Source organism: Cetorhinus maximus, chromosome 8 (genome assembly GCF_964194155.1).
Source record: "Cetorhinus maximus chromosome 8, sCetMax3.hap1.1, whole genome shotgun sequence".
NCBI classification, from domain to species: domain Eukaryota; kingdom Metazoa; phylum Chordata; class Chondrichthyes; order Lamniformes; family Cetorhinidae; genus Cetorhinus; species Cetorhinus maximus.
The window spans coordinates 92,789,188-92,810,951 of record NC_135886.1 but is presented as its reverse complement, the minus strand read 5'-3'; the positions used below and the strand labels follow the sequence as shown (position 1 = coordinate 92,810,951).

The 21,764-nt window shown below is 44.6% G+C and overlaps 1 protein-coding gene across 7 annotated transcripts in view; it reads right to left on the bottom strand.

Moving 5' to 3' along the window:
- diaph2 (diaphanous-related formin 2) overlaps positions 1 to 21,764 on the bottom strand; it is an 855,920-nt gene that overhangs the window by 351,998 nt on the left and 482,158 nt on the right. For all 7 annotated transcript variants that reach the window (XM_078547238.1, XM_078547236.1, XM_078547234.1 and 4 more), the window contains one exon: positions 17,403 to 17,642. In XM_078547238.1, the coding sequence (XP_078403364.1) occupies positions 17,403 to 17,642 (240 nt within the window). The remainder of the gene's footprint in view (positions 1 to 17,402; positions 17,643 to 21,764) is intronic.

Genomic DNA, 21,764 nt, shown 5'->3' with positions numbered 1-21,764 from the left:
GTCGGCGAGTGGGGACCCGCTGAACTGTCAAAGACCTATTAAGGCCTGTTAAAAACGAATTTAAACAATTAATTGAGCTACCTGTCCAACCTTAAGGTTGGCGGGCAGGCAAAGAGCCCAGGCGGCCTTCGCATTTGTCAAAGAACCTCATCCGTGGCCGGGTTGAGGTTTCATGAAGTGTTTAAAAATCCAATAACATTTTTTTAAGAAAAATCATTGATATGTCCCAACTCATGTGACACTGTCATATGAGGGGACATGTTTTAAAAGTTTTCAAATACTTTATTTAGAAATTTTAAATTTAAACAAATCTCCGAGGCACAGAGGTGCCTCAGGGAGACTTCTGCGCTCTTTTGCACGCATGCACGGAAGAGTGCATTCCCAACTCAGGGAATCCCCCCCCCCCCCCGCCACTGCCCGCACAGAGAGTGCTCAGCGCTTCCGGGCGAGCGTCACACTAGGCAGGCCTTAATTGGCCTGTCCACGTAAAATGGCAGCGCGCACCCAATTGGGGGCGCCAATCGAGTTCGTGCTCACTCCTGCCCGCCCCCAGCAAGGGGAAAATTCAGCCCAGAGAAACTGAAAGCAATTTGAATTCATTTCGTGATTATGCTCTAAGGTGGAGAAAGCAGTTTCATGCTCTCTCTAGCTGGACATATTAGCAGACTGCTGAGAAAAATAAGTCTAAGAATCTTAAATGCGTTACTCTACTTAAAGTAACAGTGAATATTGAATGAGTTCTGACCTCAAGGGAGATACCAAGTTGTTAGCAGCCTACTGGGAGAGGGAACTGCAGGGAGCAGGTCCTAATGGAAAAAGAGAAAGGCCCCAAGATGCCCTTTAAGTTGGTCAAAGGACAAGGACAGGAATGTAGAACAAGACCCTGTTCAGTGGAAGTGAAAGCAAGGAGCAGAGAGGAAGGCTCCAAGTTTAGACAAAGAAAGCTGCAAGAAGCAGACTCAAGGTAAAATAGGCTTGCAAGAAGCCAAAAGATCCAAGGAGACAGCTAACTCTTTCCTATGGAAATGTGAAGCAGTAGTGTTATGTTGGCACAACTGAGTGAGAGAGTGCGTGGAAGGCAAAGCTTGAATGCACATGACAATCCGGGGGCGAGAAACATCAGAAGGAGGGATCGAAACCCTGGAGGTGGACCCATTTGGAAGGTGTCCAAGAGAAAAAGTCATTTGGGAGAAGATTCCAAGGTGAGTTCTTCAAGAATGGACATTGGAAACGCCCTTATGAAACAGGGAGTCCAGTGAGACTGGTTGGCTCATCGTGTGACAAGCATCTGGTGGGAGTTGATGAGAGACCCATAACATCTGTTTGGGGTGGCATCTGTCACTTTGTTTCAGAGTATGGTGTGCCTGACCACAGGTCGCCTATTGGTTTACATGGACTATGTTCTTACTGTGAACATGGGAGTAAAAGATAGCTTTTGTAACTTGTGCTATCCTTACAAATCTGTATATATCTGTAAAGTGGTGGGTGAAGGAGTATTGTGATATAGTTCATCTTTTCTTGTTTAATAAATGTTTTTTTTTGTTAAAAGTTCACAGCTGACTCCTGTGACTCTGTTCAGCAGCTGCCCTCCACCTTTCTAAACAAAAAATAAAAGTTAGGATCTATCAGGCTGGGTTCCACCCTGGAATCCAACTTATCCTGTAGTAACATCAGCTAGGATCATAACATCACCAAAGGTTTCTTTTAAGAGCCCTCAAAGGGCCCTTGGTCTTTTTGCTTGTTTTTATTAAGTTCACTCACTCGATCATAAAAGGCTGCTACAAAATGCACAATCTTATTGTGCGTTTAATCACTAGCCAGTAAGCAATTATAGCTTAACATTAAAAAAATCAATATTTACATCTGTAATTTTTTAATATATATAAAGAGGATGAAATGGTTTTGTTCATCAAGAGGTTTTTCAATCACTCAACACCTAGACCTATGATCAGTTACAATTTATTGGTTCATATCCACAGGAATTCTGTTTTCAAACTGCCCACACACTTTCCACCCAATAGTATAATGTTGGTCATTAAGATAAATGGTAAAAAAACAAGTCCACATGAATCCTGCTATTGATATAAGATCACCTTCAACAAATACAAAGAACACAAGAAGAATATTCTAGTAATCTATAAATAGTTGTTTATCAATCTACCCTAGGAACCAAGTAGCTTATTCTCAACCACAATAGCTCATTATTCAATGATTCATTTAATTACAGCTAATTATCCCCCTTTCCTCCTGGCAGGAGTTGAATGATGGTTTCATACATGCTGACAGATCCTCTTGTTTTCTACTCAAATACCCATTTTTCATGTAAGCTTAGATACCAGTGTTGGCAGGCTATCAACGGTTGGACAGCATCACAGTCAAGCCCAATTCGTCCTCAACTAACTTTTACATGTGAATGAACGATAAGGAGCCAAAAACCTTGCTGACTGTTTTTTTCTCGTTCCTAGTTTAGGTATAGTAATATCAAAATAAAAGCAAAATACTGCGGATGCTGGAAATCTGAAACAAAAACAAAAATACCTGGAAAAACTCAGGTCGTCAGACCTGCTGAGTTTTTCCAGGTATTTTTGTTTTTGTTACAGTAATATCAACTTTGGTGTCCCCATTGCTGCTCTGACTAAGATCAGCCAAATTAACACAATCGTATTGAATCTACAGCTTTCCCTGATCCGACACATTCAGTATTTACCCAGTCTTTGGATGGGTGCAAACTCTTGTTACAATATTGTGACAAAATATTCTTCCTAAAGGTATAATTGCAAGTTAAGACACCATGGTATGCTCCCCGTAGAAGAGAAGCACAAGAACACAAGTAGCAGCAGCAGGAGTAGACCACACAGCCCATTGAGGCTGCTCCACCATTCAATGTGATCATGGTTGGTCTTGGGCTTCACCTCCAGTTTTCTGCCCACTCCCCATATTCCTTCATTCCCTAAGAGATCAAAAATCTGTCTATCCCAGCCTTAAATGTATTCAACAATGCAGCATCCACAACCCTTTGTGATAGAGAATTCCAAAGGTTCAAAGTCCTTTGAGTGAATAAATTTCTCCTCATTTCAGCCCCAAATGAATGGCCCCTTATCCTGAGACTGTGCCCCATGTTTTAGATTCTTCAGTCAGCAGAAACAATCTTTCAGCGTGTTCCCTATCAATTCCTTTCAGAATCTTGTATGTTTCAATGAGACCACCTCTCATTCTTCTAAACTCCAGAGAATATAGGCCCAATTTACTCAGCCTCTCATTCAAGGATAACCCTCTCACCCCAGGTACCAATCTAGTGAACCTCGTGTACCGCCTCCAAAGCAAATATATCCTTCCTTAAATATAGAGACCAAAACTGCACACAGTATTCCAGATGTGGTGTCGCCAATGCCTCGCACAAATGTAGCAAGATTTCTCTATTCCAGTACTTCAATCCCCTTACAATAAAGGCCAATATGTCATTTGTCTTCCTAGTTGCTTGCTGTTACTACATTCTAATTTTCTGTGTTCAAAGTCTCTGAACGTTTCACACCTTTCAAAAGATATTCTGCTTTTCTATTCTTATGACCAAAGTGCATAATTTCACACTTCCCCATATTATACTTCATCTGCCATCTTGTTGTCCACACAATTAACCTGTCTATATCTCTTTGCAGTCTCTCTGTGTCCTTCCAACAGCTTCACTTTCCATCTAGTTTTGTAGCATCAGCAAAATTAACTTTTAAAAAGATATTTGAATTTCCAGTGATTGACGGAAAGGATTACAACAAGATTTCAAGTTTTAAGACTTTAATTGCAACAAACTAAAAGCATTGTTGACTGATCACTATTTAGGCAGCCTATACTTCAAACTACAGGAAAGAAATTCCCTATTTACCTTTTAAAATTATCAAAATCCCTTGCCACTGTTATACGTCACTCTGTCCCATGGGTGACCATTTAATTCTTCTGGAGCCAGTCCAAAGTTATTCTCAATTTCTGGTGGCCTTCTTTTTTCCTTTCTCAGCTGGAAAGCTTCTAATCCAAGAGCTGACTTTCACAGTGAGGATGACACTGGAGATTCCTCCCCGGCCAAAACTTCCAGCTTCGTTTAAATTCTCACGACCTTGGTCTCTCCCTTCTGAGCAAAGGCTCCCACCCGCAGTCCACGTGGTTAACAACAGAGCCAGCATTTTCTCCACTTCAGGTGTAAGACTGGCTGCCTCTATCCCTCTGCTCTCTCTCTTTCTCAGATTCTTGCAGACTGACTTTTTTCTGTCAGGGTCAGTGATATCTTAAAAAATCTGTAACTCAATACTACAATGGCTTCCTCTCGGCTTTTCCCTTGCCAAGCCCCATCTCCTTGGCAACATGAAACACATAGGCCTTGTAACCAGGTAGAAATGCTAACTAGCTATTTTTTAGCCTCCCAACTCCATTTTGGATTGGAATTAAATAGATAGTTTAAAGTATAACTGTTTATACAACCTGACATTCCTAACACTTTCCTGTGAGACTTGGAGAGTAACAGTTTACCCACAGTCAGCACAAATGCTCTTGCCATTGTCTACAGATGTAAACATCTAGCAGCTTCTCAGCAAGCCTCTTCACTTGGGCCCTCTTTGTCCCCGTAGCAAACAAGCCACCCAGGCTTGTTGTTGGGCAGAATTCAAAGCAGGTTACATGACTGCCTCATTCCTCCACTTTACCTTAAATTAAAAAGAGAGTCCCAAAACATAATAATCTTATAAAATTTGTATTTGTAACAACAGGCAGCAGAATTTTGGAAAACCTCAAGGTTACAGGGGCTGGAATGTGGGAGACCAGCCAAGTGTGTGTTGGAATAGTCGAGACTAGAGATAAGAAAGGCATGGATGATTGTTTCAACAGCAGATGAGCAGAGACAGGAGCAAAGTTGTGCATGTTATGGAGGTGGAAATAGGCGGTCTTAATGGTGGCACGGCTATGAGGTAGGAAGCTCATCTTGGGTTCAAATGATATCAAGGTTGCGAAATGACTAATTTAATAACAGACTGCTGCCAGGAAGAGGGATGGAGTTGATAGCTAGGGAGCAAAGTTTGGAGCAGGGGCCAAAAACAATGGCTTCAGCCTACTGCTCATCCAGTACTGGATGTCGGATAAGCAATTTAGCAATGGTGAAGGAGTTGAGAGAGATGATGGTGAGGTAGAGCTGGGTGTTGTCAGCGTACAAGTGAAAACTAAGATTGTGGCTTCAGATGATGTAGTTAATGGGCAGCATGTAGATAAGAAATAGCAGGAGACAAAGATCCTTCAGAGATGCCAGGGGTGATGGTGCAAGAGCAGGAAGAGAAGCCATGGCAAGTGATTGTCTGGCGACGATTCGATTGATAAGAACGGAACCATGTGAGAGCAGTCCCATCTGGCTGGATGACAGTGGAAAGGTGTTGGAGGAGGATAGTGTTGTCAACCGTGTCAAAGGTTGTAGACAGGATGAGAAGGATGCAGAAAGAAAATTTACTTTTGTCACAGTCACATAAGATGTCATTTGTGACTTTGACAAGAACCATTTAGGTACTGTGGCTGGGGTGGAAGTTTGATTGGAGGGATTCACACATGGAGTTCCGGGAAAGATGGGAATGGGTCTCGAAGGCGACAACTCATCCAAGGGCTTTGGAAAGGAAAGGGAAATGGGAGGTCGGATGGTAGTTTGCAAGGGCGGAGGGGTCAAGGGTTGGTTTTCTGAGGAGAGAGCAGGAACAGGCTATTTGAAACTGAACTGGACTAGCCATATATGTACTGTGGCCACAAGAGCGAGTCAGAGGCTAGGAATCCTGTGGCAAGTAACTCACCTCCTGACACCCCAAAGCCTGTCCACCATCTACAAGGCGCACATCAGGAGTGTGATGGAATACTTCCCACTTGCCTGGATGAGTGCAGCCCCCACAACACTCAAGAAGCTTAACAGCATCCAGGGCAAAGGAACCTGCGCGATTGGCACCCAATCCACAATCATTCACTCTCTCCACCACCAACGCACAGTGGCAGCAGGATGTACCATCTACAAGATGCACTGCAGGAATTCACCAAGGCTCCTTAAACAGCACCTTCCAAACCCACGACCACTACCACCAAGAAGAACAAGAACAGCAGATAGATGGGAACACCACCACCTGGAAGCTCTCCTCCACTGTCCCCTCTCCTTCACTGTCACTGGGGCAACATCCTGGAACTCCCTTCCTAATAGCACACTCCTGACTTGTGCCTTGTAGATGGTGGACAGGCTTTAGGGAGTCCAGGTGGCGAGTTATTTGTCGCACGATTCCTAGCCTCTGACCTGCTCTTGCAGCCACAGTGTTTATACGGCTAGTCCAGTTCAGTTTCTGGTCAATGGTAACCCCCAGGATGTTGATAATGGGGGATTCAGTGATGCTAATGCCATTGAACATCAAGGGGCAATGGCTGGATTCTCTCTTGTTGGAGATGGTCATTGCCTGACACTTGTGTGGCGTGAATGTTACTTGCCACTTGTCAGCCCAAGCCTGGATATTGTTCAGGTCTTGCTGCATTTGGACATGGACTGCTTCAGTATCTGAGGAGTCACGAATGGTGCTGAACATTGTGCAATCATCAGCGAACATCTCCACTTCTGGCCTTATGATGGAAGGAAGGTCATTGATGAAGCAGCTGAAGATGGTTGGGCCTAGGACACTACCCTGAGGAACTTCTACAGTGATGTCCTTGAGCTGAGATGACTGACCTCCAACAACCACAACCACTTTCCTTTCTCTTTGGTATGACTCCAACCAGCAAAGGGTTTTCCCTGATTCCCACTGACTCCAGTTTTGCTAGGGCTCCTTGATGCCACACTCGGTTAAATGCTGCCTTGATGTCACTCTCACCTCACCTCGGGAGTTCAGCTCTTTTGTGCATGTTTGAACCAAGGCTGTAACAAGGTCAGGAGCTGAGTGGCCCTGGCGGAACCCAAACTAGGCATCAATGAGCAGGTTATTGCTAAGCAAGTGCCACTTGATAGCACTGTTTATGATCCCTTCCATTACCTTACTGATGATCGAGAGTGGACTGATGGGCGGTAATTGACCGGGTCGGATTTGTCCTGTTTTTTGTGTACAGGACATACCTAGACAATTTTCCACGTAGCCGGGTAGATGTCAGTGTTGTAGCTGTACTGGAACAGCTTGGCTAGGGGTGCGGCAAGTTCTGGAGCAAAAGTCTTATGTGCTATTGCTGGAATGTTGTCAGGGCCCATTGCCTTTGCAGTATCCAGTGCTTTCAGCCGTTTCTTGGGATCACGTGGAGTGAATTGAATTGGCTGAAGACTGGCATCTGTGATGCTCGGGACCTCCGGAGGAGGCCGAGATGGATCATCCACTCGGCACTTCTGGCTGAAGATTGTTGCAAATGCTTCAGCCTTATCTTTTGCACTGCTGTGCTGGGTTCCTCCATCGAGGATGGGGATATTTGTGGAGCCACCTCCTCCAGTGAGTTGTTTAATTGTCCACCAGCGTTCACGACTGGATGTGGCAGGACTGCAGAGCTTAGATCTGATCCGTTGGTTGTGAGATCGCTTAGCTCTGTCGATCACTTGCTGCTTATGCTGTTTAGCATGCAAGTAGTCCTGTGTTATAGCTTTACCAGCTTGACACCTCATTTTTAGGTATGCCTGGCATGCCCTCCTGCACTCTTCATTGAACCAGGGTTGAACCCCTGGCTTGATGGTAATGGTAAGAGTGAGGGATATGCCCAGCCATGAGGTTACAAATTGTGTTTGAGTACAGTTCTGCTGCTGCTGATGGCCCACAGCGTCTCATGAATGCCCAGTCTTGAGTTGTTAGATCTGTTCGAAATCTAACCCATTTAGCACGGTGGTAGTGCCATACAACACGATGGAGGATCTCCTCAATGTGAAGGCAGGACTTCGTCTCCACAACAACTGTGCGTGGTCTCTCCTACCGACACTGTCATGGACAGATGCATCTGCGGCAGGCAGGTTAGTGAGAATGAGGTCAAGTATGTTTTTCCCTCTTGTTGGTTCCCTCACCACCTGCCACAGACCCAGTCTAGCAGCTATGTCATTTAGGACTCAGCCAGCTCAGTCAGTAGTGGTGCTACCGAGCCACTCTTGGTGATGGACACTGAAGTCCCCCACCCAGAGAACATTCTGTGCCCTTGCCACCCTCAGTGCTTCCTCCATGTTCAACATGGAGGAGCACTGATTCATCAGCTGAGAGAGAGCGGTACATGGTATTCAGCGGATGATTTCCTTGCCCATGTTTAACCTGATGCCACAAGACTTCATGGGGGTCCAGAGTCGATGTTGAGGACTCCCAGGTAATCTCCCTCCCGACTGTATACCACTGTGCTGCCACCTCTGCTGGGTCTGTCCTGCTGGTGGTGATGGTGGAGTCTGGGACATTATCTGTAAGGGATGATTCCATGAGGGTGACTAAGTCAGGCTGTTGCTTGACTAGTCTGTGAGACAGCACTAGCCCCCAGATGTTAGTAAGGAGGACTTTGCAGGGTTGACAGGGCTGTGATTGCCATTGTCGTTTCCAGTGCCTAGGTCGATGCCCAGGTCGATGCCCAGGTGGTCCATCCGGTTTCATTCCTTTTTTGTGTCTTTGTAGTGGTTTGTTACCATTGAGTGGCTTACTAGGCCATTTCCGAGGGCATTTAAGTGTCAGTCACATGTAGGCCAGGTAAGGACAACAGATTTCCTTCTCTAAAGGACATTAGTGAACCAGATGGGTTTTTACAACAATCAACGATGGTTTCATGGTCATCATTGGACTTTTAATTCCAGATTTTTATTGAATTCAAATTCCACCATCTGCCATGGCGGGATTCAAATCCGGGTCCCCAGGTCTCTGGTTTACTAGTCCAGCGACAATACCACTACACCATCGCCTCCCCCTGCAATTACAATTTATATCAATGACTTGGATGAAGGGACCGAATGTATAATGGCTACATTTTCTGATGACACAAAGATAGATAGGGAAGTTAGTTGTCAAGAGGCAGTAAAGAGTCTACAAAGAGATTTAAATAGGTTAAGTGAGTGGGTCAAACTTCAGCAGATGGGAGTATAATGTGGGAAAATGTACACTTCTACATTTTGGCAGGAAGAACAGAAAAGCAGTATATTAATTAATTGGAGAGAGACTGCAGAGCTCTATTATATATAGGGATCTGAATGTCCCAGTACGTGAACCACAAAAAGTTACTATGCAGGTACAGCAAGTGATTAGAAAGGCAAATGGAATGTCAGCATTTATTATAAGGGGAATTGAGTATAAAAACAGGGAACTATTGCTACAGCTGTCTAGGGCTTTGGTGAGACTGCATCTGGAGTACTGTGTGTACAGTTTTGGTCTTCTTACTTAAGGATCTAATTGCATTAGCAGCTCCAAAAGGTTCACTCGATTCATTCCTGGATGAAGGGATTATTTTGTGAGGAAAGGTTGAGTAGGTTAGGCCGATACTCATTGGAATTTATAAGAACGAGAGCTATTGAAACAAATAAGAACTGAGGGGAATTGACAGAGTGGATACTGAGAGGGTGTTTCCCCTTGTGGGAGAGTCCAGAGCTAGGGGGTCAGAGTTTTAAAATTAGCGGGCTTTCATTTAAGACTGAGATGAGAAGGAATTATTTTTCTCAGAGGGTTGTTAGTCCATGGAATTATCTTCCCTAGAGAGCAGTAAAGGCTGGGTGATTGAATATATTCAAGGCTGAGTTAGATCATTGTTGATCAACAAGGGAGTCAAGGGTTACGGTGGGGCAGACAGGTAGGTGGAATTGAGACCAAAATCAGATCAGTCATGATCATATCGAACGGCGGAGCAGGCTCAAGGGGCCAAAAGGCCTACTCCAACAGTTCTGTGTTGTTGTTGTGTTCTTATGTCAGCAGGTTTAAAGAGGAGAAGGACAAAACCTGAAAAGAGACAAGCATTTACAATATCGGCTAACATGCGGGCCAGGAGGAGAAGTTGGGTGATTAGCAATTTAGTGAGGCTGGATTGAGAGAACAGTGGGTGGATCTCATGGACAAGATGAGCAAGGGGAGAAGAAAGTTGTGTAAATAAGGCAAGACTCAGAAGGGAAGTAACAAAAATTCAAAGCACTGTTGTGTTCTAACTTGAACAACAAATACTATGATTAAACACCTCCTATTCAAATTACAATTCTAACTGGTGTTCACTCAGGGGAAATTGAAGACATTGTTATCTGACGCTGTACATTAACTTTTGACTGTAGATACTTGTGAAGATCAAACACAAACTACTGAAACACAGAAATGTTGCAATTATACAGGTTATTGCAGATGAAAATCTGTTTTATAATTACTTTGTCAGCCCTAGTTCAGTGACAGCAATCAGGTCTGAGTCAGAAGGTTGAGCAATCAAGCTTCGCAGCAGGACTTGAGCTCATAATCTCGGCTGACTCTTCAAATGCAGAGTGAGAGAGAACTGCATTGTCAGAGGCACTAGACCATAACTTTGGCTGGAGTGCCAAATGAGTTGGATTGTCACTCCACTCATAATTTCTTACCTTCAAATCCAGGCACTCCTATCTTGGCCGGCCTCCAAAGCAGGCTAGCAGAGATCTGTGCAGTGCAGTGTCCTCATGGACCTACCGTTGAGGGCTGTAATGTCGAAGGTAAGTAAATCACGTCCCCTTTTTTCTAGCACTAGCTGCTGTAAACCAGGTAAGTTTAAAAATCCAGGCCAGGGAGAAGGTATAAAGTAAATGGTTAGGATCAGGAGGGTTCAGGAGGCGTCAGTCGGCGATCGGTGGGGGGGGGGGGGGGGGGTCCAAGGGATGGCCTCAGCCAGGGCGAGGGGCTCTGCCAGGGGGAGGGGTTTTGTTGGGGAAGTCAGTTGGGGGTACGGGTTAATTGGTGGGGGAGTGGGGGAGTTAGTAAGGGCGGGACCATCAGGTGGACAGTGTGGGAGAAGGGGTCAGTCAGGGGGAGGGAGTCAGTCAGCAGTTGTCAGTCCAGGAGAGGGAGTCAATCAGGGTGGTGGTGGTGGCGGTAGTGGCGGCGGGGGTGGGGGGAGGGCGTTGTCGGTCTGGATGGTTGTCAGTCGAGGGGTGTCAGTCAGGGTGGAGCGGGTCATTCACAGGGAGGGGCTCAGTTATTGGAAAGGGGCTCAGTGGGGGTAGGTACTCAGTTTGGGTGAAGGGGCTGAGTCAGGGGAGGGGCTCAGTTTGGGGGGAGGGGCTCAGTTGGGGAAAGGGGCTCAGTCGAGGAAAGGCGCTCAGTCGGGGGAGGCGCTGAGTCCAGGGGGCTCTGTCAGGGGGAGGGGCTCAGGCGGGGGAGTCAGTCAGAGGAGGTCAGTCTGCGGGGTCAGGTGGGAGAGGGGGGTCAGTCGGGGAAGAGGAGCTCATTTCAGGGGGGGCGGAAGGGAGTCATTTGGGGGGCTTGTCAGTCGGGCAGTATTAGTCGAGCATGTCAGTCAGGGGGGTTGTCAGTCGGGCGGAGGGGGCCAATCAGGGGAGTGGGGGTCATTTTGGATGGCTGAGAGTCAGGTGGGGTGTAAGTCAGTGGGGGTTTTCAGTCCGGCGGCGGGGGGGGTTCATTTGGAGGGGTTTGTCAGTTGGAGGGAATGGGGTCAGTTGCAGGTCATTTGAGGGAGTGGTCAGTCGAGGTGGTCACCACTCGACCACTCGAGGAGCGGGGCTCAGGCAGGGGTGGAGGGGCTCAGTTGAGGGCGGAGGGGGTTGTTGCATGGCGGGATCAGGAAGGATCCCATTTGGGGCCGGCGGGGGGTGTGGGGGGCACTGGGAGGTAGTCGGGGGCCCTGTGGGCAGTCGGGTGAGTCCGGGGATGGGTTGAGTGAAGTAAGTAGAATAGTTAAGCAGAAATTAGAAGTGGTTTTAATTCTTCTAACTGTTTCTGGGTAAGTATTGATGTAACACAGTTGGAACCATCCGAAGTTTGCAATTTAAAATTGCATATTCAAATGGTTCTCATTGCAGGGCAATTGCCCATTGGAAGTTTGAACTTCCTAGGCAACTGCTGTGCAATCCTTACCTGGGAACCTCCAGGGTGTTCCTCCGCGCATCTTTAGGTACGCCTCAGATACACTGCCCTGGAACTTGGAGATTCCAGGCCGGTATCTTTTAGCTGGAAGTTTAAGTCAAGGCTCTGTCTGCCCTCAGAGCTGCATTACAAAAGGTTTGTTGGTGATGTTTATCCCCAAACATCTACTTCAAAAACAGATTAACTGGTCATTAATCTTACCGCTTTTGTGGGAGCTTGCTGTGCACAAATTAGCTGGGGTATTTACATACAAAACAGTGACTACAATACAAAATGAATTGTTTGGTGAAATGCTTTGGAATGACTTTGGGAACTGGAAGACATAAAATTGCAAATACTTAAAGTTAATTAAATTAAAAGTGCAATTTCTGGATCAGTGCAGTATTCCAATGACCTCTTGGCTGTCCTCCCACCCTCTGTAAATTTGAGCTCATTCAAAACACTCCTGTCCTTATCCCAGCTTGCAGTCCTGTTCTCCCATCAGCCATGTATATCTAGGCTAACATCAGCTCCCGGTTCAACAACACCTCGTAATGAGATCCAAACTTACCTTATCGAGAGTGAAGGCCGGGAACTGCAACTCCTAGCACGCCTCAGGAATTTTGTGCGTGCGCAAGCTGGGAGCGGGTGGTACACATGCAATCCAGCATTTCTGTAGTTCTCCAGGCTGAGGACAGCCCCAGTGTGTCTGCGCATATAGAGAAATAAACAGCACGAAAATGGGAAAATGTGACTGGGAGCAGAGCGCCATAATCTAGAAGAGTCCCAGGCAAGGGACAGGTAGATGGGGCAGGGAGAGGTCACAGTTAAAAAGAAAGAGGAGCAGAAAAAGAGGCTCCAAGCAGAAAAAGAGCTGTGGAGAGGGATCAGGAGAAACCCTGGCAATTGAGGAGTGCTCAGGAGAAGTCCTGGCAATTGAAGAGCACCCAGGAGAAGCCCTGGCAATTGAAGGAGTCAGCCGAATTGGTGATTGCGTGCTGTGGGCCATTAGGGCAGTGGTATTCTGCTCGGTGTGGCCAAAGAGCTGAAGTCATGCTGGAGTGCAGGCTTGGGAACCAGGGGAACATAATCTTAGGAGATGAGATTGAAACTCTGTGTGGTGGGCTGTCACTGGGATTGTACAATTTGGAGCAACTTCGGAGAGAAATCCAAGAAGAGGTGTTTGATGGTGAAGACTAGAATCCCTCATGAGAGAGAGAGAGAGTTTCAGTGAGATTAGTTGAATCAGCGTTTACAGGCATCTAGGTGGGTCATTGAGAAATCCATGGAATCTGTCTTGATCGCATCTTTCATTTATTATGCAGTATGGTGTGTTCGACCACAGTTTGCCTATTACTTCTTATGTACCTCATGTTAACCTTGAATGTTAGAGTATAAGATAGGCATTGTAAATTGTTTTATCTTTCTGGCTTTGTATAGTGAAGTTTATTTTTATTCGTTTAGAACCTGAGGAACCTTGTGGCTTTATTCTCTTAGCAAATATTTTGAATATCAAACTATTTCTACCTAAAACAAAAAGTTACTGGCCCCTATCTGGATTGTGCCAAACATTTGGGGGTCTGGTCCAGGATCATAGCAACCTAAAATTTTAAATTCTTATGTTCAAATACCTTTGTGACCTTGACCCTCCCAATCTCCAACACTCTAACATCCTCCAGTCTTACCTACCTCCAAGATCTCCAATTCTGACCTTTTGTGTATCCTCAATTTCCTTCATTGCACCATTGTCACCTATACCTTTAGCTGTTCAAGCCTCAATTCCCTCCCTAAACCTCTCTGCCTCTCACTGCTCCTTTACTCCTTATAACCATACCTCTTTGACTACCTTTCGGTCACCTTCTGTAGTTCAGTGTCAAATTTTGTCTGATAACGCTTCTGTGAAAGTCCTTGGTTTGCTTTTTTATGTTAAAGACACTTCTTAATTGCAAGTTGTTGCCTTTGGCTCCCAAGCTGTTGTACTCTGCTTCAAGTCTATACTGACAGCTGCCTCTGCACAGAGCATATTTTAAGCACAAGTTTCCTGTGCACACAGAAGCCCTTAATGTTTGTGTACAATTTTTAAAAGCTGCTAAACATGCTAGATAGTCCAGCTGTATAAGGATCACTAACTCTGCAAGATGTTAAAAATGTACAAAGCTAGTTTCTGTAGTTTTATTTAGACTGTGAGACTGTCAAGATGATACTGGAGCAGTGGAATCGTGGACCATAAGAGTACAACTTTTGAAGCAGGTGTATTTCAACTGTCTGATACTGCATAGTTCTAAGGCTAGCTTTGTGGGACTATGAGCATGATCACACTGTACATAGTAATGAGACAAAACCAGCATATTGCTATTCTGCCTGTACAAATACAAGAGGAGTACAAAAGTTTCATTGAGATGCTAACCTTTCAATGGCCAGGATTTTCCGGCCCCAACGTGATGGGTTCCCCCACGACGGATTCGTGAACCATTCGAATCTCTGTTGACTTTGGCGGAACCAGAAGGTCCCGCCGGCAGGAGGGGCTGGAAAATCCCGCCCAATGATCCTGAATTAATATCCAATTCACAACCAAAAAATGCACGCAACAAATGACTGCTTCAAAATTAACACTAGATTAAAATTATTAATTGATAATAGAATTCTAATTTCCCGCACAATCTTGATCTGCATATTTATTGATCGATTGTTTTTCTTCCCATTTCTCCTCAAGACTGCAATGTTGCATGGGTGCAGGCAGGCCTCCTGTAATTTATCAAAGAGGACATATCATGGTCGGGATTTTCCCGGCATGGGATGAGTCCTGATGTTGGGGCCACATGCAGGTCCCAAACCCTGTGGGCAGGCGACCAGCGGGAACACAGTAGTAACCTTCCCTACTGCAGGCAATTAAGATGCTGCTGCCAGGCCCAGTATCCAATTAATAATGGCAGGCAGCTCTACAGCCTGGGCAGTGCCATTGAGAAAGGTGGCTGCTGCTAAGGCTGCAAGGAGAACGAGAGGGCGCTTCCATTTTTAGACACGCTTGCAGAGGGATATTAAAATAATTGTTCCTATGCCCGGGCCAGGCAGACAGGCCCTGGCGATCTGAGGGGAAACACCTCAAGCAGCTGTCTGAGAAAATGGTTGTCAATTATTTAAATTGACTGCTTGTTTCCAGTCAACCGAGCTGCTGCTTGGTTTCGTTGCTGGGTGAATGGCTAAGCTGTGGTCTGCATTGGGGAGCTCTCCAGATGCAGCTCCCCAGCATTTTAATAGCCTCGCAGCCACTTAGACCATCAGCCGGGGGTGGGGATGGGGGAGGGGGTATGTCAGTAAAATCACGCCCTGTGTCCAAGTCAATCTCAAGCATGATCCCATTTTCCCAGTGCCCACTCGTGCACATTTTCAAAGGGGGTTAATAGATTTTAAGCAAGAAACTTGGTCCCCAGTTTAGGGCATTAAGACCAATTATCAGTCTCTTCAATGGGTAATGACACTGGTTTTTGAGCAACTTAACATAGTTTTACACCTGAAGCTAACTTCAGTTCTGTTGAAATTACATATATCAGCATAGACTAGGAAATAAACCTACTTTTCAATGACTAAATCTCTTTAGGCATTTTTACTGCGCTGTTGAGGTGCCAGATCAGCACACAAGTGGAGAACTGAGACCCCCAATTCCAACTCTCTGTTGTCCATGTGCTTCCGCTCTCCTATTTGAGCAACGAATATAACGGGGCACTAGTTTTGGGATCCTTTATTTTGTTGTCAGTGGAAGGAGTATTATGCTCGTGCCATCTACAGCACAGATTATAAAAGTACATTTCCATTTAAAAATACCTACTTACATTTGCAAAATAGATTTGACTTTGATGCTAATAGCTTTGAACAAGTCAAAGCAGAAGCCAATAACAAGGATGAAAAGCAACCCAATGCAATATTTAACGACAAAACAAAGTTAAATCATCAAAGTAACACATATTCATTGACAAAACATTTGAGTACATGGAACCCAAAATATTTTGGACAAGTAATAGAGATTCAAATTAGTAAATAACTGCCCAAACAGATGTAAACAAAATAGAATATGAAAATAAACTGCTAATGATATAAGAGAACCTGTAATTTGTTTTGTCATAATTCCCAAATAAAGTCTTTTAAAAAGTATTTGTTAATTTTTGGGTAAAGTAAATTAAGCTGCATGCGCAAAGGTTTGTTTCATGCCCTCTTGAATTTCAGGGGTTTGGACACCAAATAACACATGCACAATTTAAAATACATATTTACATCTATTTTAGCTACTCTCTTCCTTTTAAATATTTGTAGAAGCTATAACTGTTTTTATATTTCTTGCTAGTTTCCTCTCATATTCTAATTTCCTCCTCGATTTTTTTTAGTCATCCTTTGCTGTTTTCCAAAATGTCCCTAATCTTCTGGCCTACCACTAATCTTCATAGCATTGTACGTTTTCTTTTCAATTTGAAACCATTTTTAATTTCCTTAGTTAGCCACGGATAGTGGATCCTTCACATAGTCTCTCTTTCTCAATGAAATATTTCTCTGTTGAGCATTTTGAAATTTCTTCTTAAATGTCTGCAAGTGGATATCAACTGTCGTACCTTTTAACCTGTTTTCCTTGTCCAATGTAGCCAACTCTGTCTTCTTACCGTTGTAGTTGCTTTCATTTATTCACTAGTTTCAGACCCAAATTCACCCTCAAACCGAATGTGAGATTCTATCATGTTATGATCATTCTTGCCTGAAGGGTTCTTTACTAATGCGATCGTTAATTAATCCAGTCTCATTACATATTACCAGGTCTAAAACAGCCTGTTCCCTGGTTGGTTCCACAACATCCTGTGCTACGAAACTGTCCTGAATACACACTATGATTCATCCTCAAGGCACCTTTGCCAATTACATTGCAAAATCTATTGCAGTTCCTTTCTTCCAAGCCCCCAATATTTCATGATGTATACACTGTTCTACAGTGTAGCTATTCTTAGGGGGCCGATAAACAACTCCCACTAGTGACTTCTTTCCTTGCCATTTCTTATCGCCACCCAAAATGATTCAATATCTTGATCTTCTGAGTCAGGATCATTTCTCACAATTGTACTGAACTTATCCTTTATGGTATCAGAGAGCAGGTTTTCAGCCATAATTTTCTATACATTTTAGGGTTTCACTTGAATATGGGAGATTTGAAATAGTCTGACCCCTTCTCCTAAGAGAAGAAGGGAAAGTCACAGAGCGAATTATCACAGACAACTCAAGCATTGCTTGGTGGTCCAGTCCTGGCAAGAGTATCCACTTGTTCGCTCAGCAACTGTATGTGACAGCATGGAAAAATGTGAAAATAAACAATTCATTAGATTAAAATGCAAACATTCCTTTTCAAATGATGATAAGGCTTACCTTGCAGAGATAGCTGATCTTGAAGCCAAACGTTTGTGCATTTCTGGACCCTGCATTCATGTAGTTTCCCACAAGAAGGACCAATTCCAAAATTTTACTGAAGTTCTCGCTCTTTTTCACCTCCTCACATGCGATTGTTACATTCATCATGTCTGGTTTGATGTTGTTCAAATATTCTTCAAACTGAAGTCTGAAGAGAATATTGTTCAGTCGTGGTTGTAACAACTTTACGGTGCTCATCTGCAAAAACAAGATGTCAATTTAATGCTTATTTCAAACTTTTCTGAAGGAAAAAAAATTAAATCAGGAACAAATCACGCAAGTCAAGAAGTTAAGCAATATTGTTTATTTCATTCATGTTCATCCAACAACCCATTGTATGTAAAATGTGATGAGTAACATGATCTAAAATGGGTTAGTAGAAGGGATGCTACAAGTAATCTTGTTATCATCACATGGGGGAAGGGAAATAAGTGATGGAAAAGGGAAATAGCCAGGATGGAGGGGGGGCAAACAAGAAAGTGGAATTAAGCCCACAACCAGATCAGTTATGACCTTATTGAATAAAATAAAAAAGGATATATTTCTTAAGGGGGTGCAGGAGAAGAGGGACCTGGGTGTATGTGTGCAAAGATCATTGAAGGTGGTGGGGCAGGTGGAGAGAGCAGTTAATAAAGCATATAATATCCTGGGCTTCATCAGTAGGGGCATAGAGTACAACAGCAAGGAGGTTATGCTGAGTTTATATAAGTCACTAGTTAGACCTCAGCTGGATTGTGTGTCCAGTTCTGGGCACCACACTATAGGAAGGATGTGAATGCATTGGAGAAAATGCAGAACAGGTTTACAAGGATGTTTCCAAGGATGAGAAACTTGAGTTATGAAGATAGATTGGAGAGGTTGGGCAATTCTCTTTGGAGAGGAGAAGGATAAGAGGAGATTTGATAGAGGCATTCAAAATCATGAGGGGGCTGGATAGAGTAGATAGGGATAAACAGTTCCCGCTCGTCAAGGGATCAAGAATGAGAAGGTACAAATTTAAAGTGATTTGCAAAAGAAGTAAATGTGATGTGACAAAAGTGAGAAAAATGTGAGAGAAACCAGCGAGTGGTTCAGGTCTCGAGTGCACTGCCTGGAAGTGTGGTCGGGGCAGATGATTATTTGAATAGAAGCAATGTGCAAGGGTATGGGGAAAAGGCAAGGTGAATGGCACCAAGTCATAATGCTCATTTGGAGAGCTGGTGCAGGCACGATGGGCCGAATGGCCTCCTTCCGCGCCGTAACAATTCCGTGATTCAGTGAATGGCGGAACAAGTTCCAGGGGCTAAATGGTCTACTTCTGCTTCTAATCCCTGTGATTTGGATTCCCAAGTCACTGCCGGAAATATCAAATTACTGTTGGATTAAACACAACTGTACTGCCCTCCATCATCAAATTGTCTGCTGGCACTTAATATCTCAGCTGAGACATGAGTAACATTCACCTTAGTGAGATACTAAGGCCTAAACTTTTCCCTCGTTGGGGAGGGGGGGGGCACGATTGGTGGGCCCACAAGTGGTCGGGAAATGGGCCCTCAGCCGCGATCGGCCCCAAACCGCGATTTTGTGCTGGCTGGACACTTAATGGCCGGCCAGCCAGCGTGAAACGCTGCTGAAAAGCTCAGCGCTGCCGGGGTGGGGATGGGAAAAGGGTGGTTGATGATGTCACTGTGGGCGCGGGTGAGCGCTTCCACTGAGCTCCCTGAAGGCAGACAGCTACCTCAGGGAGCTGCAGGCCTCCAAATAATAAAATAAAGCACAAAAAAGCTGCAAAAAACATCCATGCAGCATAATCAAGCATGTGAAAGCATACCTCATAAAATGCTTTCCCCAGATATTTCTTTTCATTTTATTTCCTAATGGAGATTTCATCCCACCCCTGGATGAGGTTTCATCAAAAATGTGAAGGCCGCCTGGTCAATTGGCTCATCCGCCAAGGTTGGAGGGGCCACAAAAAAAATCACTGACATTTGAGCCTTTAATGGGCATAACTGCCGCTTAATTGTCTGCAAGCACACTTCCCACTGCCACATGCACCCATCAAAATATTGCGCGAGTGACGCTCGCCCAACATCATCTCATGCGATTTTATCCCCATTTGGGTTGGGCACGTGCCCACCTACGGAACGTAAAACTCAGCCCTCGTTCCTGCTGCCACCTGTGAAATAAGACTCCGGTATAAGTCAGCATCTTCCAAGTTGAAGGAGTAAACAAGAAAAAAAAAGTCTTGAATTTCATCAGGCAAAAGTTGTTTTTCTAGATTATTACAACAGATTTTCGTAATATAATTTAGTAATCGTGTGCTATGTTGTCATAACACCATAAGAAATGGGGGCAGGAGTAGGCCATTCAGCTCATTGAGCCTGCTTCGCCATTTAAAAAGCTCATCATTGATCTGATTGTGGCCTTAACTCCATTCTCATGCCTTTCCCCCATAATCGACTCCCTTGCCAAGCAAAAATCTGTCTAACTCAGCCTAGAATATATTCAATGGCCCAGACTCCACTGCTCTCTAGGTAAGAGAATTCCAAAGACTAATGGCCCTGTGAGAGAAGAAATTCCTCCTTGTCTCCATCTTAAATGGGAAACCCCTCATTTTTAAACTAGATTCTAGTTCTAGATTCCTGATTTGCCCACAAGAGGAAACATCCTCTCAGCATCTACTCTGTCAACCCACCTCAGAATCTTATAATTTGTCTGACAATTTAGCTGTAAGAAACTTGTACTTGGTCCTGATGGCTTTTATCAGGGTTGACTTTAGCAATATAATCTTGCTCAGTGAAACAGTATCTGAATATCTAGAACAATATTAACCAGTTGAGCTTATTGCAGAAGGCACCACAACCAATTCATTGACAAGTAATAGCCAGGTGACAGGAAGACTTGTGTCATCTGCGCTTCCTGGATAAGATGACTACCACTTGTAAAGTAAGATTTTCTTTTTAGTGTCTTTCTATTTTTTTTAAATATTAGAAATTAAATACTGGGAAGTCTGAAGCCATTGTTTTTGGTCCTCGCTCCAAACTCCATTCTCCAGCAATTGACTCCATCCCTCTCCCTAGCATAATTCTGAGATTAAGCCAGTCTGTTTGCAACCTTGGTGTCACATTTGACCCCATGAGGAGTTTCTGAACTCATATTCATGCCATCTCCAAGACTGCCTATTTCCATCTCCAAATCACCCAATTTCACCCCTGTTCTCAGCTCATCTGCTGCAAAACCATCATTCATGCTTTTGCCGCTTCTAGATTTGACTATTGCAAAACTTGAGGTCATCCAAAACTCTGCTGCCTGTGTCCTAATTTGCACCAAGTCCTGTTCCCTTATAATCCCTGTGCTTGCTGATGTTACATTGGTTCCCAGTCAAGCAATATCTTGATTTTAAAATTCTCATCTTTGCTTTCAAATCCCTCCATGATCTTGGCCCATCCCTTTCTCTGTAACCTCCTCCAGCCATACAACCCTCTGAGGTATCAAAGCTCCTCTAATTCTGGCCTCTTGTGTATCCTTGATTTGAATTATTCCACCATTGGTGGCTATGTCTTTAGTTGCCTAGGCTCCAAGCTGAAGCAGTCCATGTCCAAATACAGCAAGATGTGGATAATATCCAGGCTGGGGCTGACAAGTGGCAAGTAACATTCACGTCACACAAGTGCCAGGCAATGACCGTCTCCAACAAGAGAGAATCCAACCATCGCTCCTTGACATTCAATGGCAATACCATCACTGAATCCGGCACTATCAACATCCTGGGGTTTACCAGGAGCTGATGGGCTAGCCATATAAACTGTGGCTACAAGCGCAGGTCAGAGGCTAGGAATCCTGCGCTGAGTAACTCACCTCCTGACTCCTCAAAGCCTGTCCACCATCTACAAGGCACAAGTCAGGAGTGTGATGGAATACTCTCCACTTGCCTGGATGAGTGCAGCTCCCACAATGCTCAGGAGGCTTGACACCATCCAGGACAAAACAGCCTGCTTGATTGGCACCACAAACATTCACTCCCTCCACCACCGGTGCACAGTAACAGCAGTGTGTACCATCCACAAGATGCACTGCAAGAATTCACCAAGGCTCCTCAAGCAGCACCTTCCAAACCCATGACCACGACCATCTAGAAGGACAAGGGCAGCAGATAGATGGAAACACCACCACCTGGAAGTTCCCCTCCAAGTCACTCACCATCCTAACTTGGAAATATATCGTCATTCCTTCACTGTTGCTGGGTCAGAATCCTGGATCTCCCTTCCTAATAGCACTGTGGGTGCACCTACACCACATGGACTGCAGCGGTTCAAGAAGGCAGCTCACCACCACCTTCAC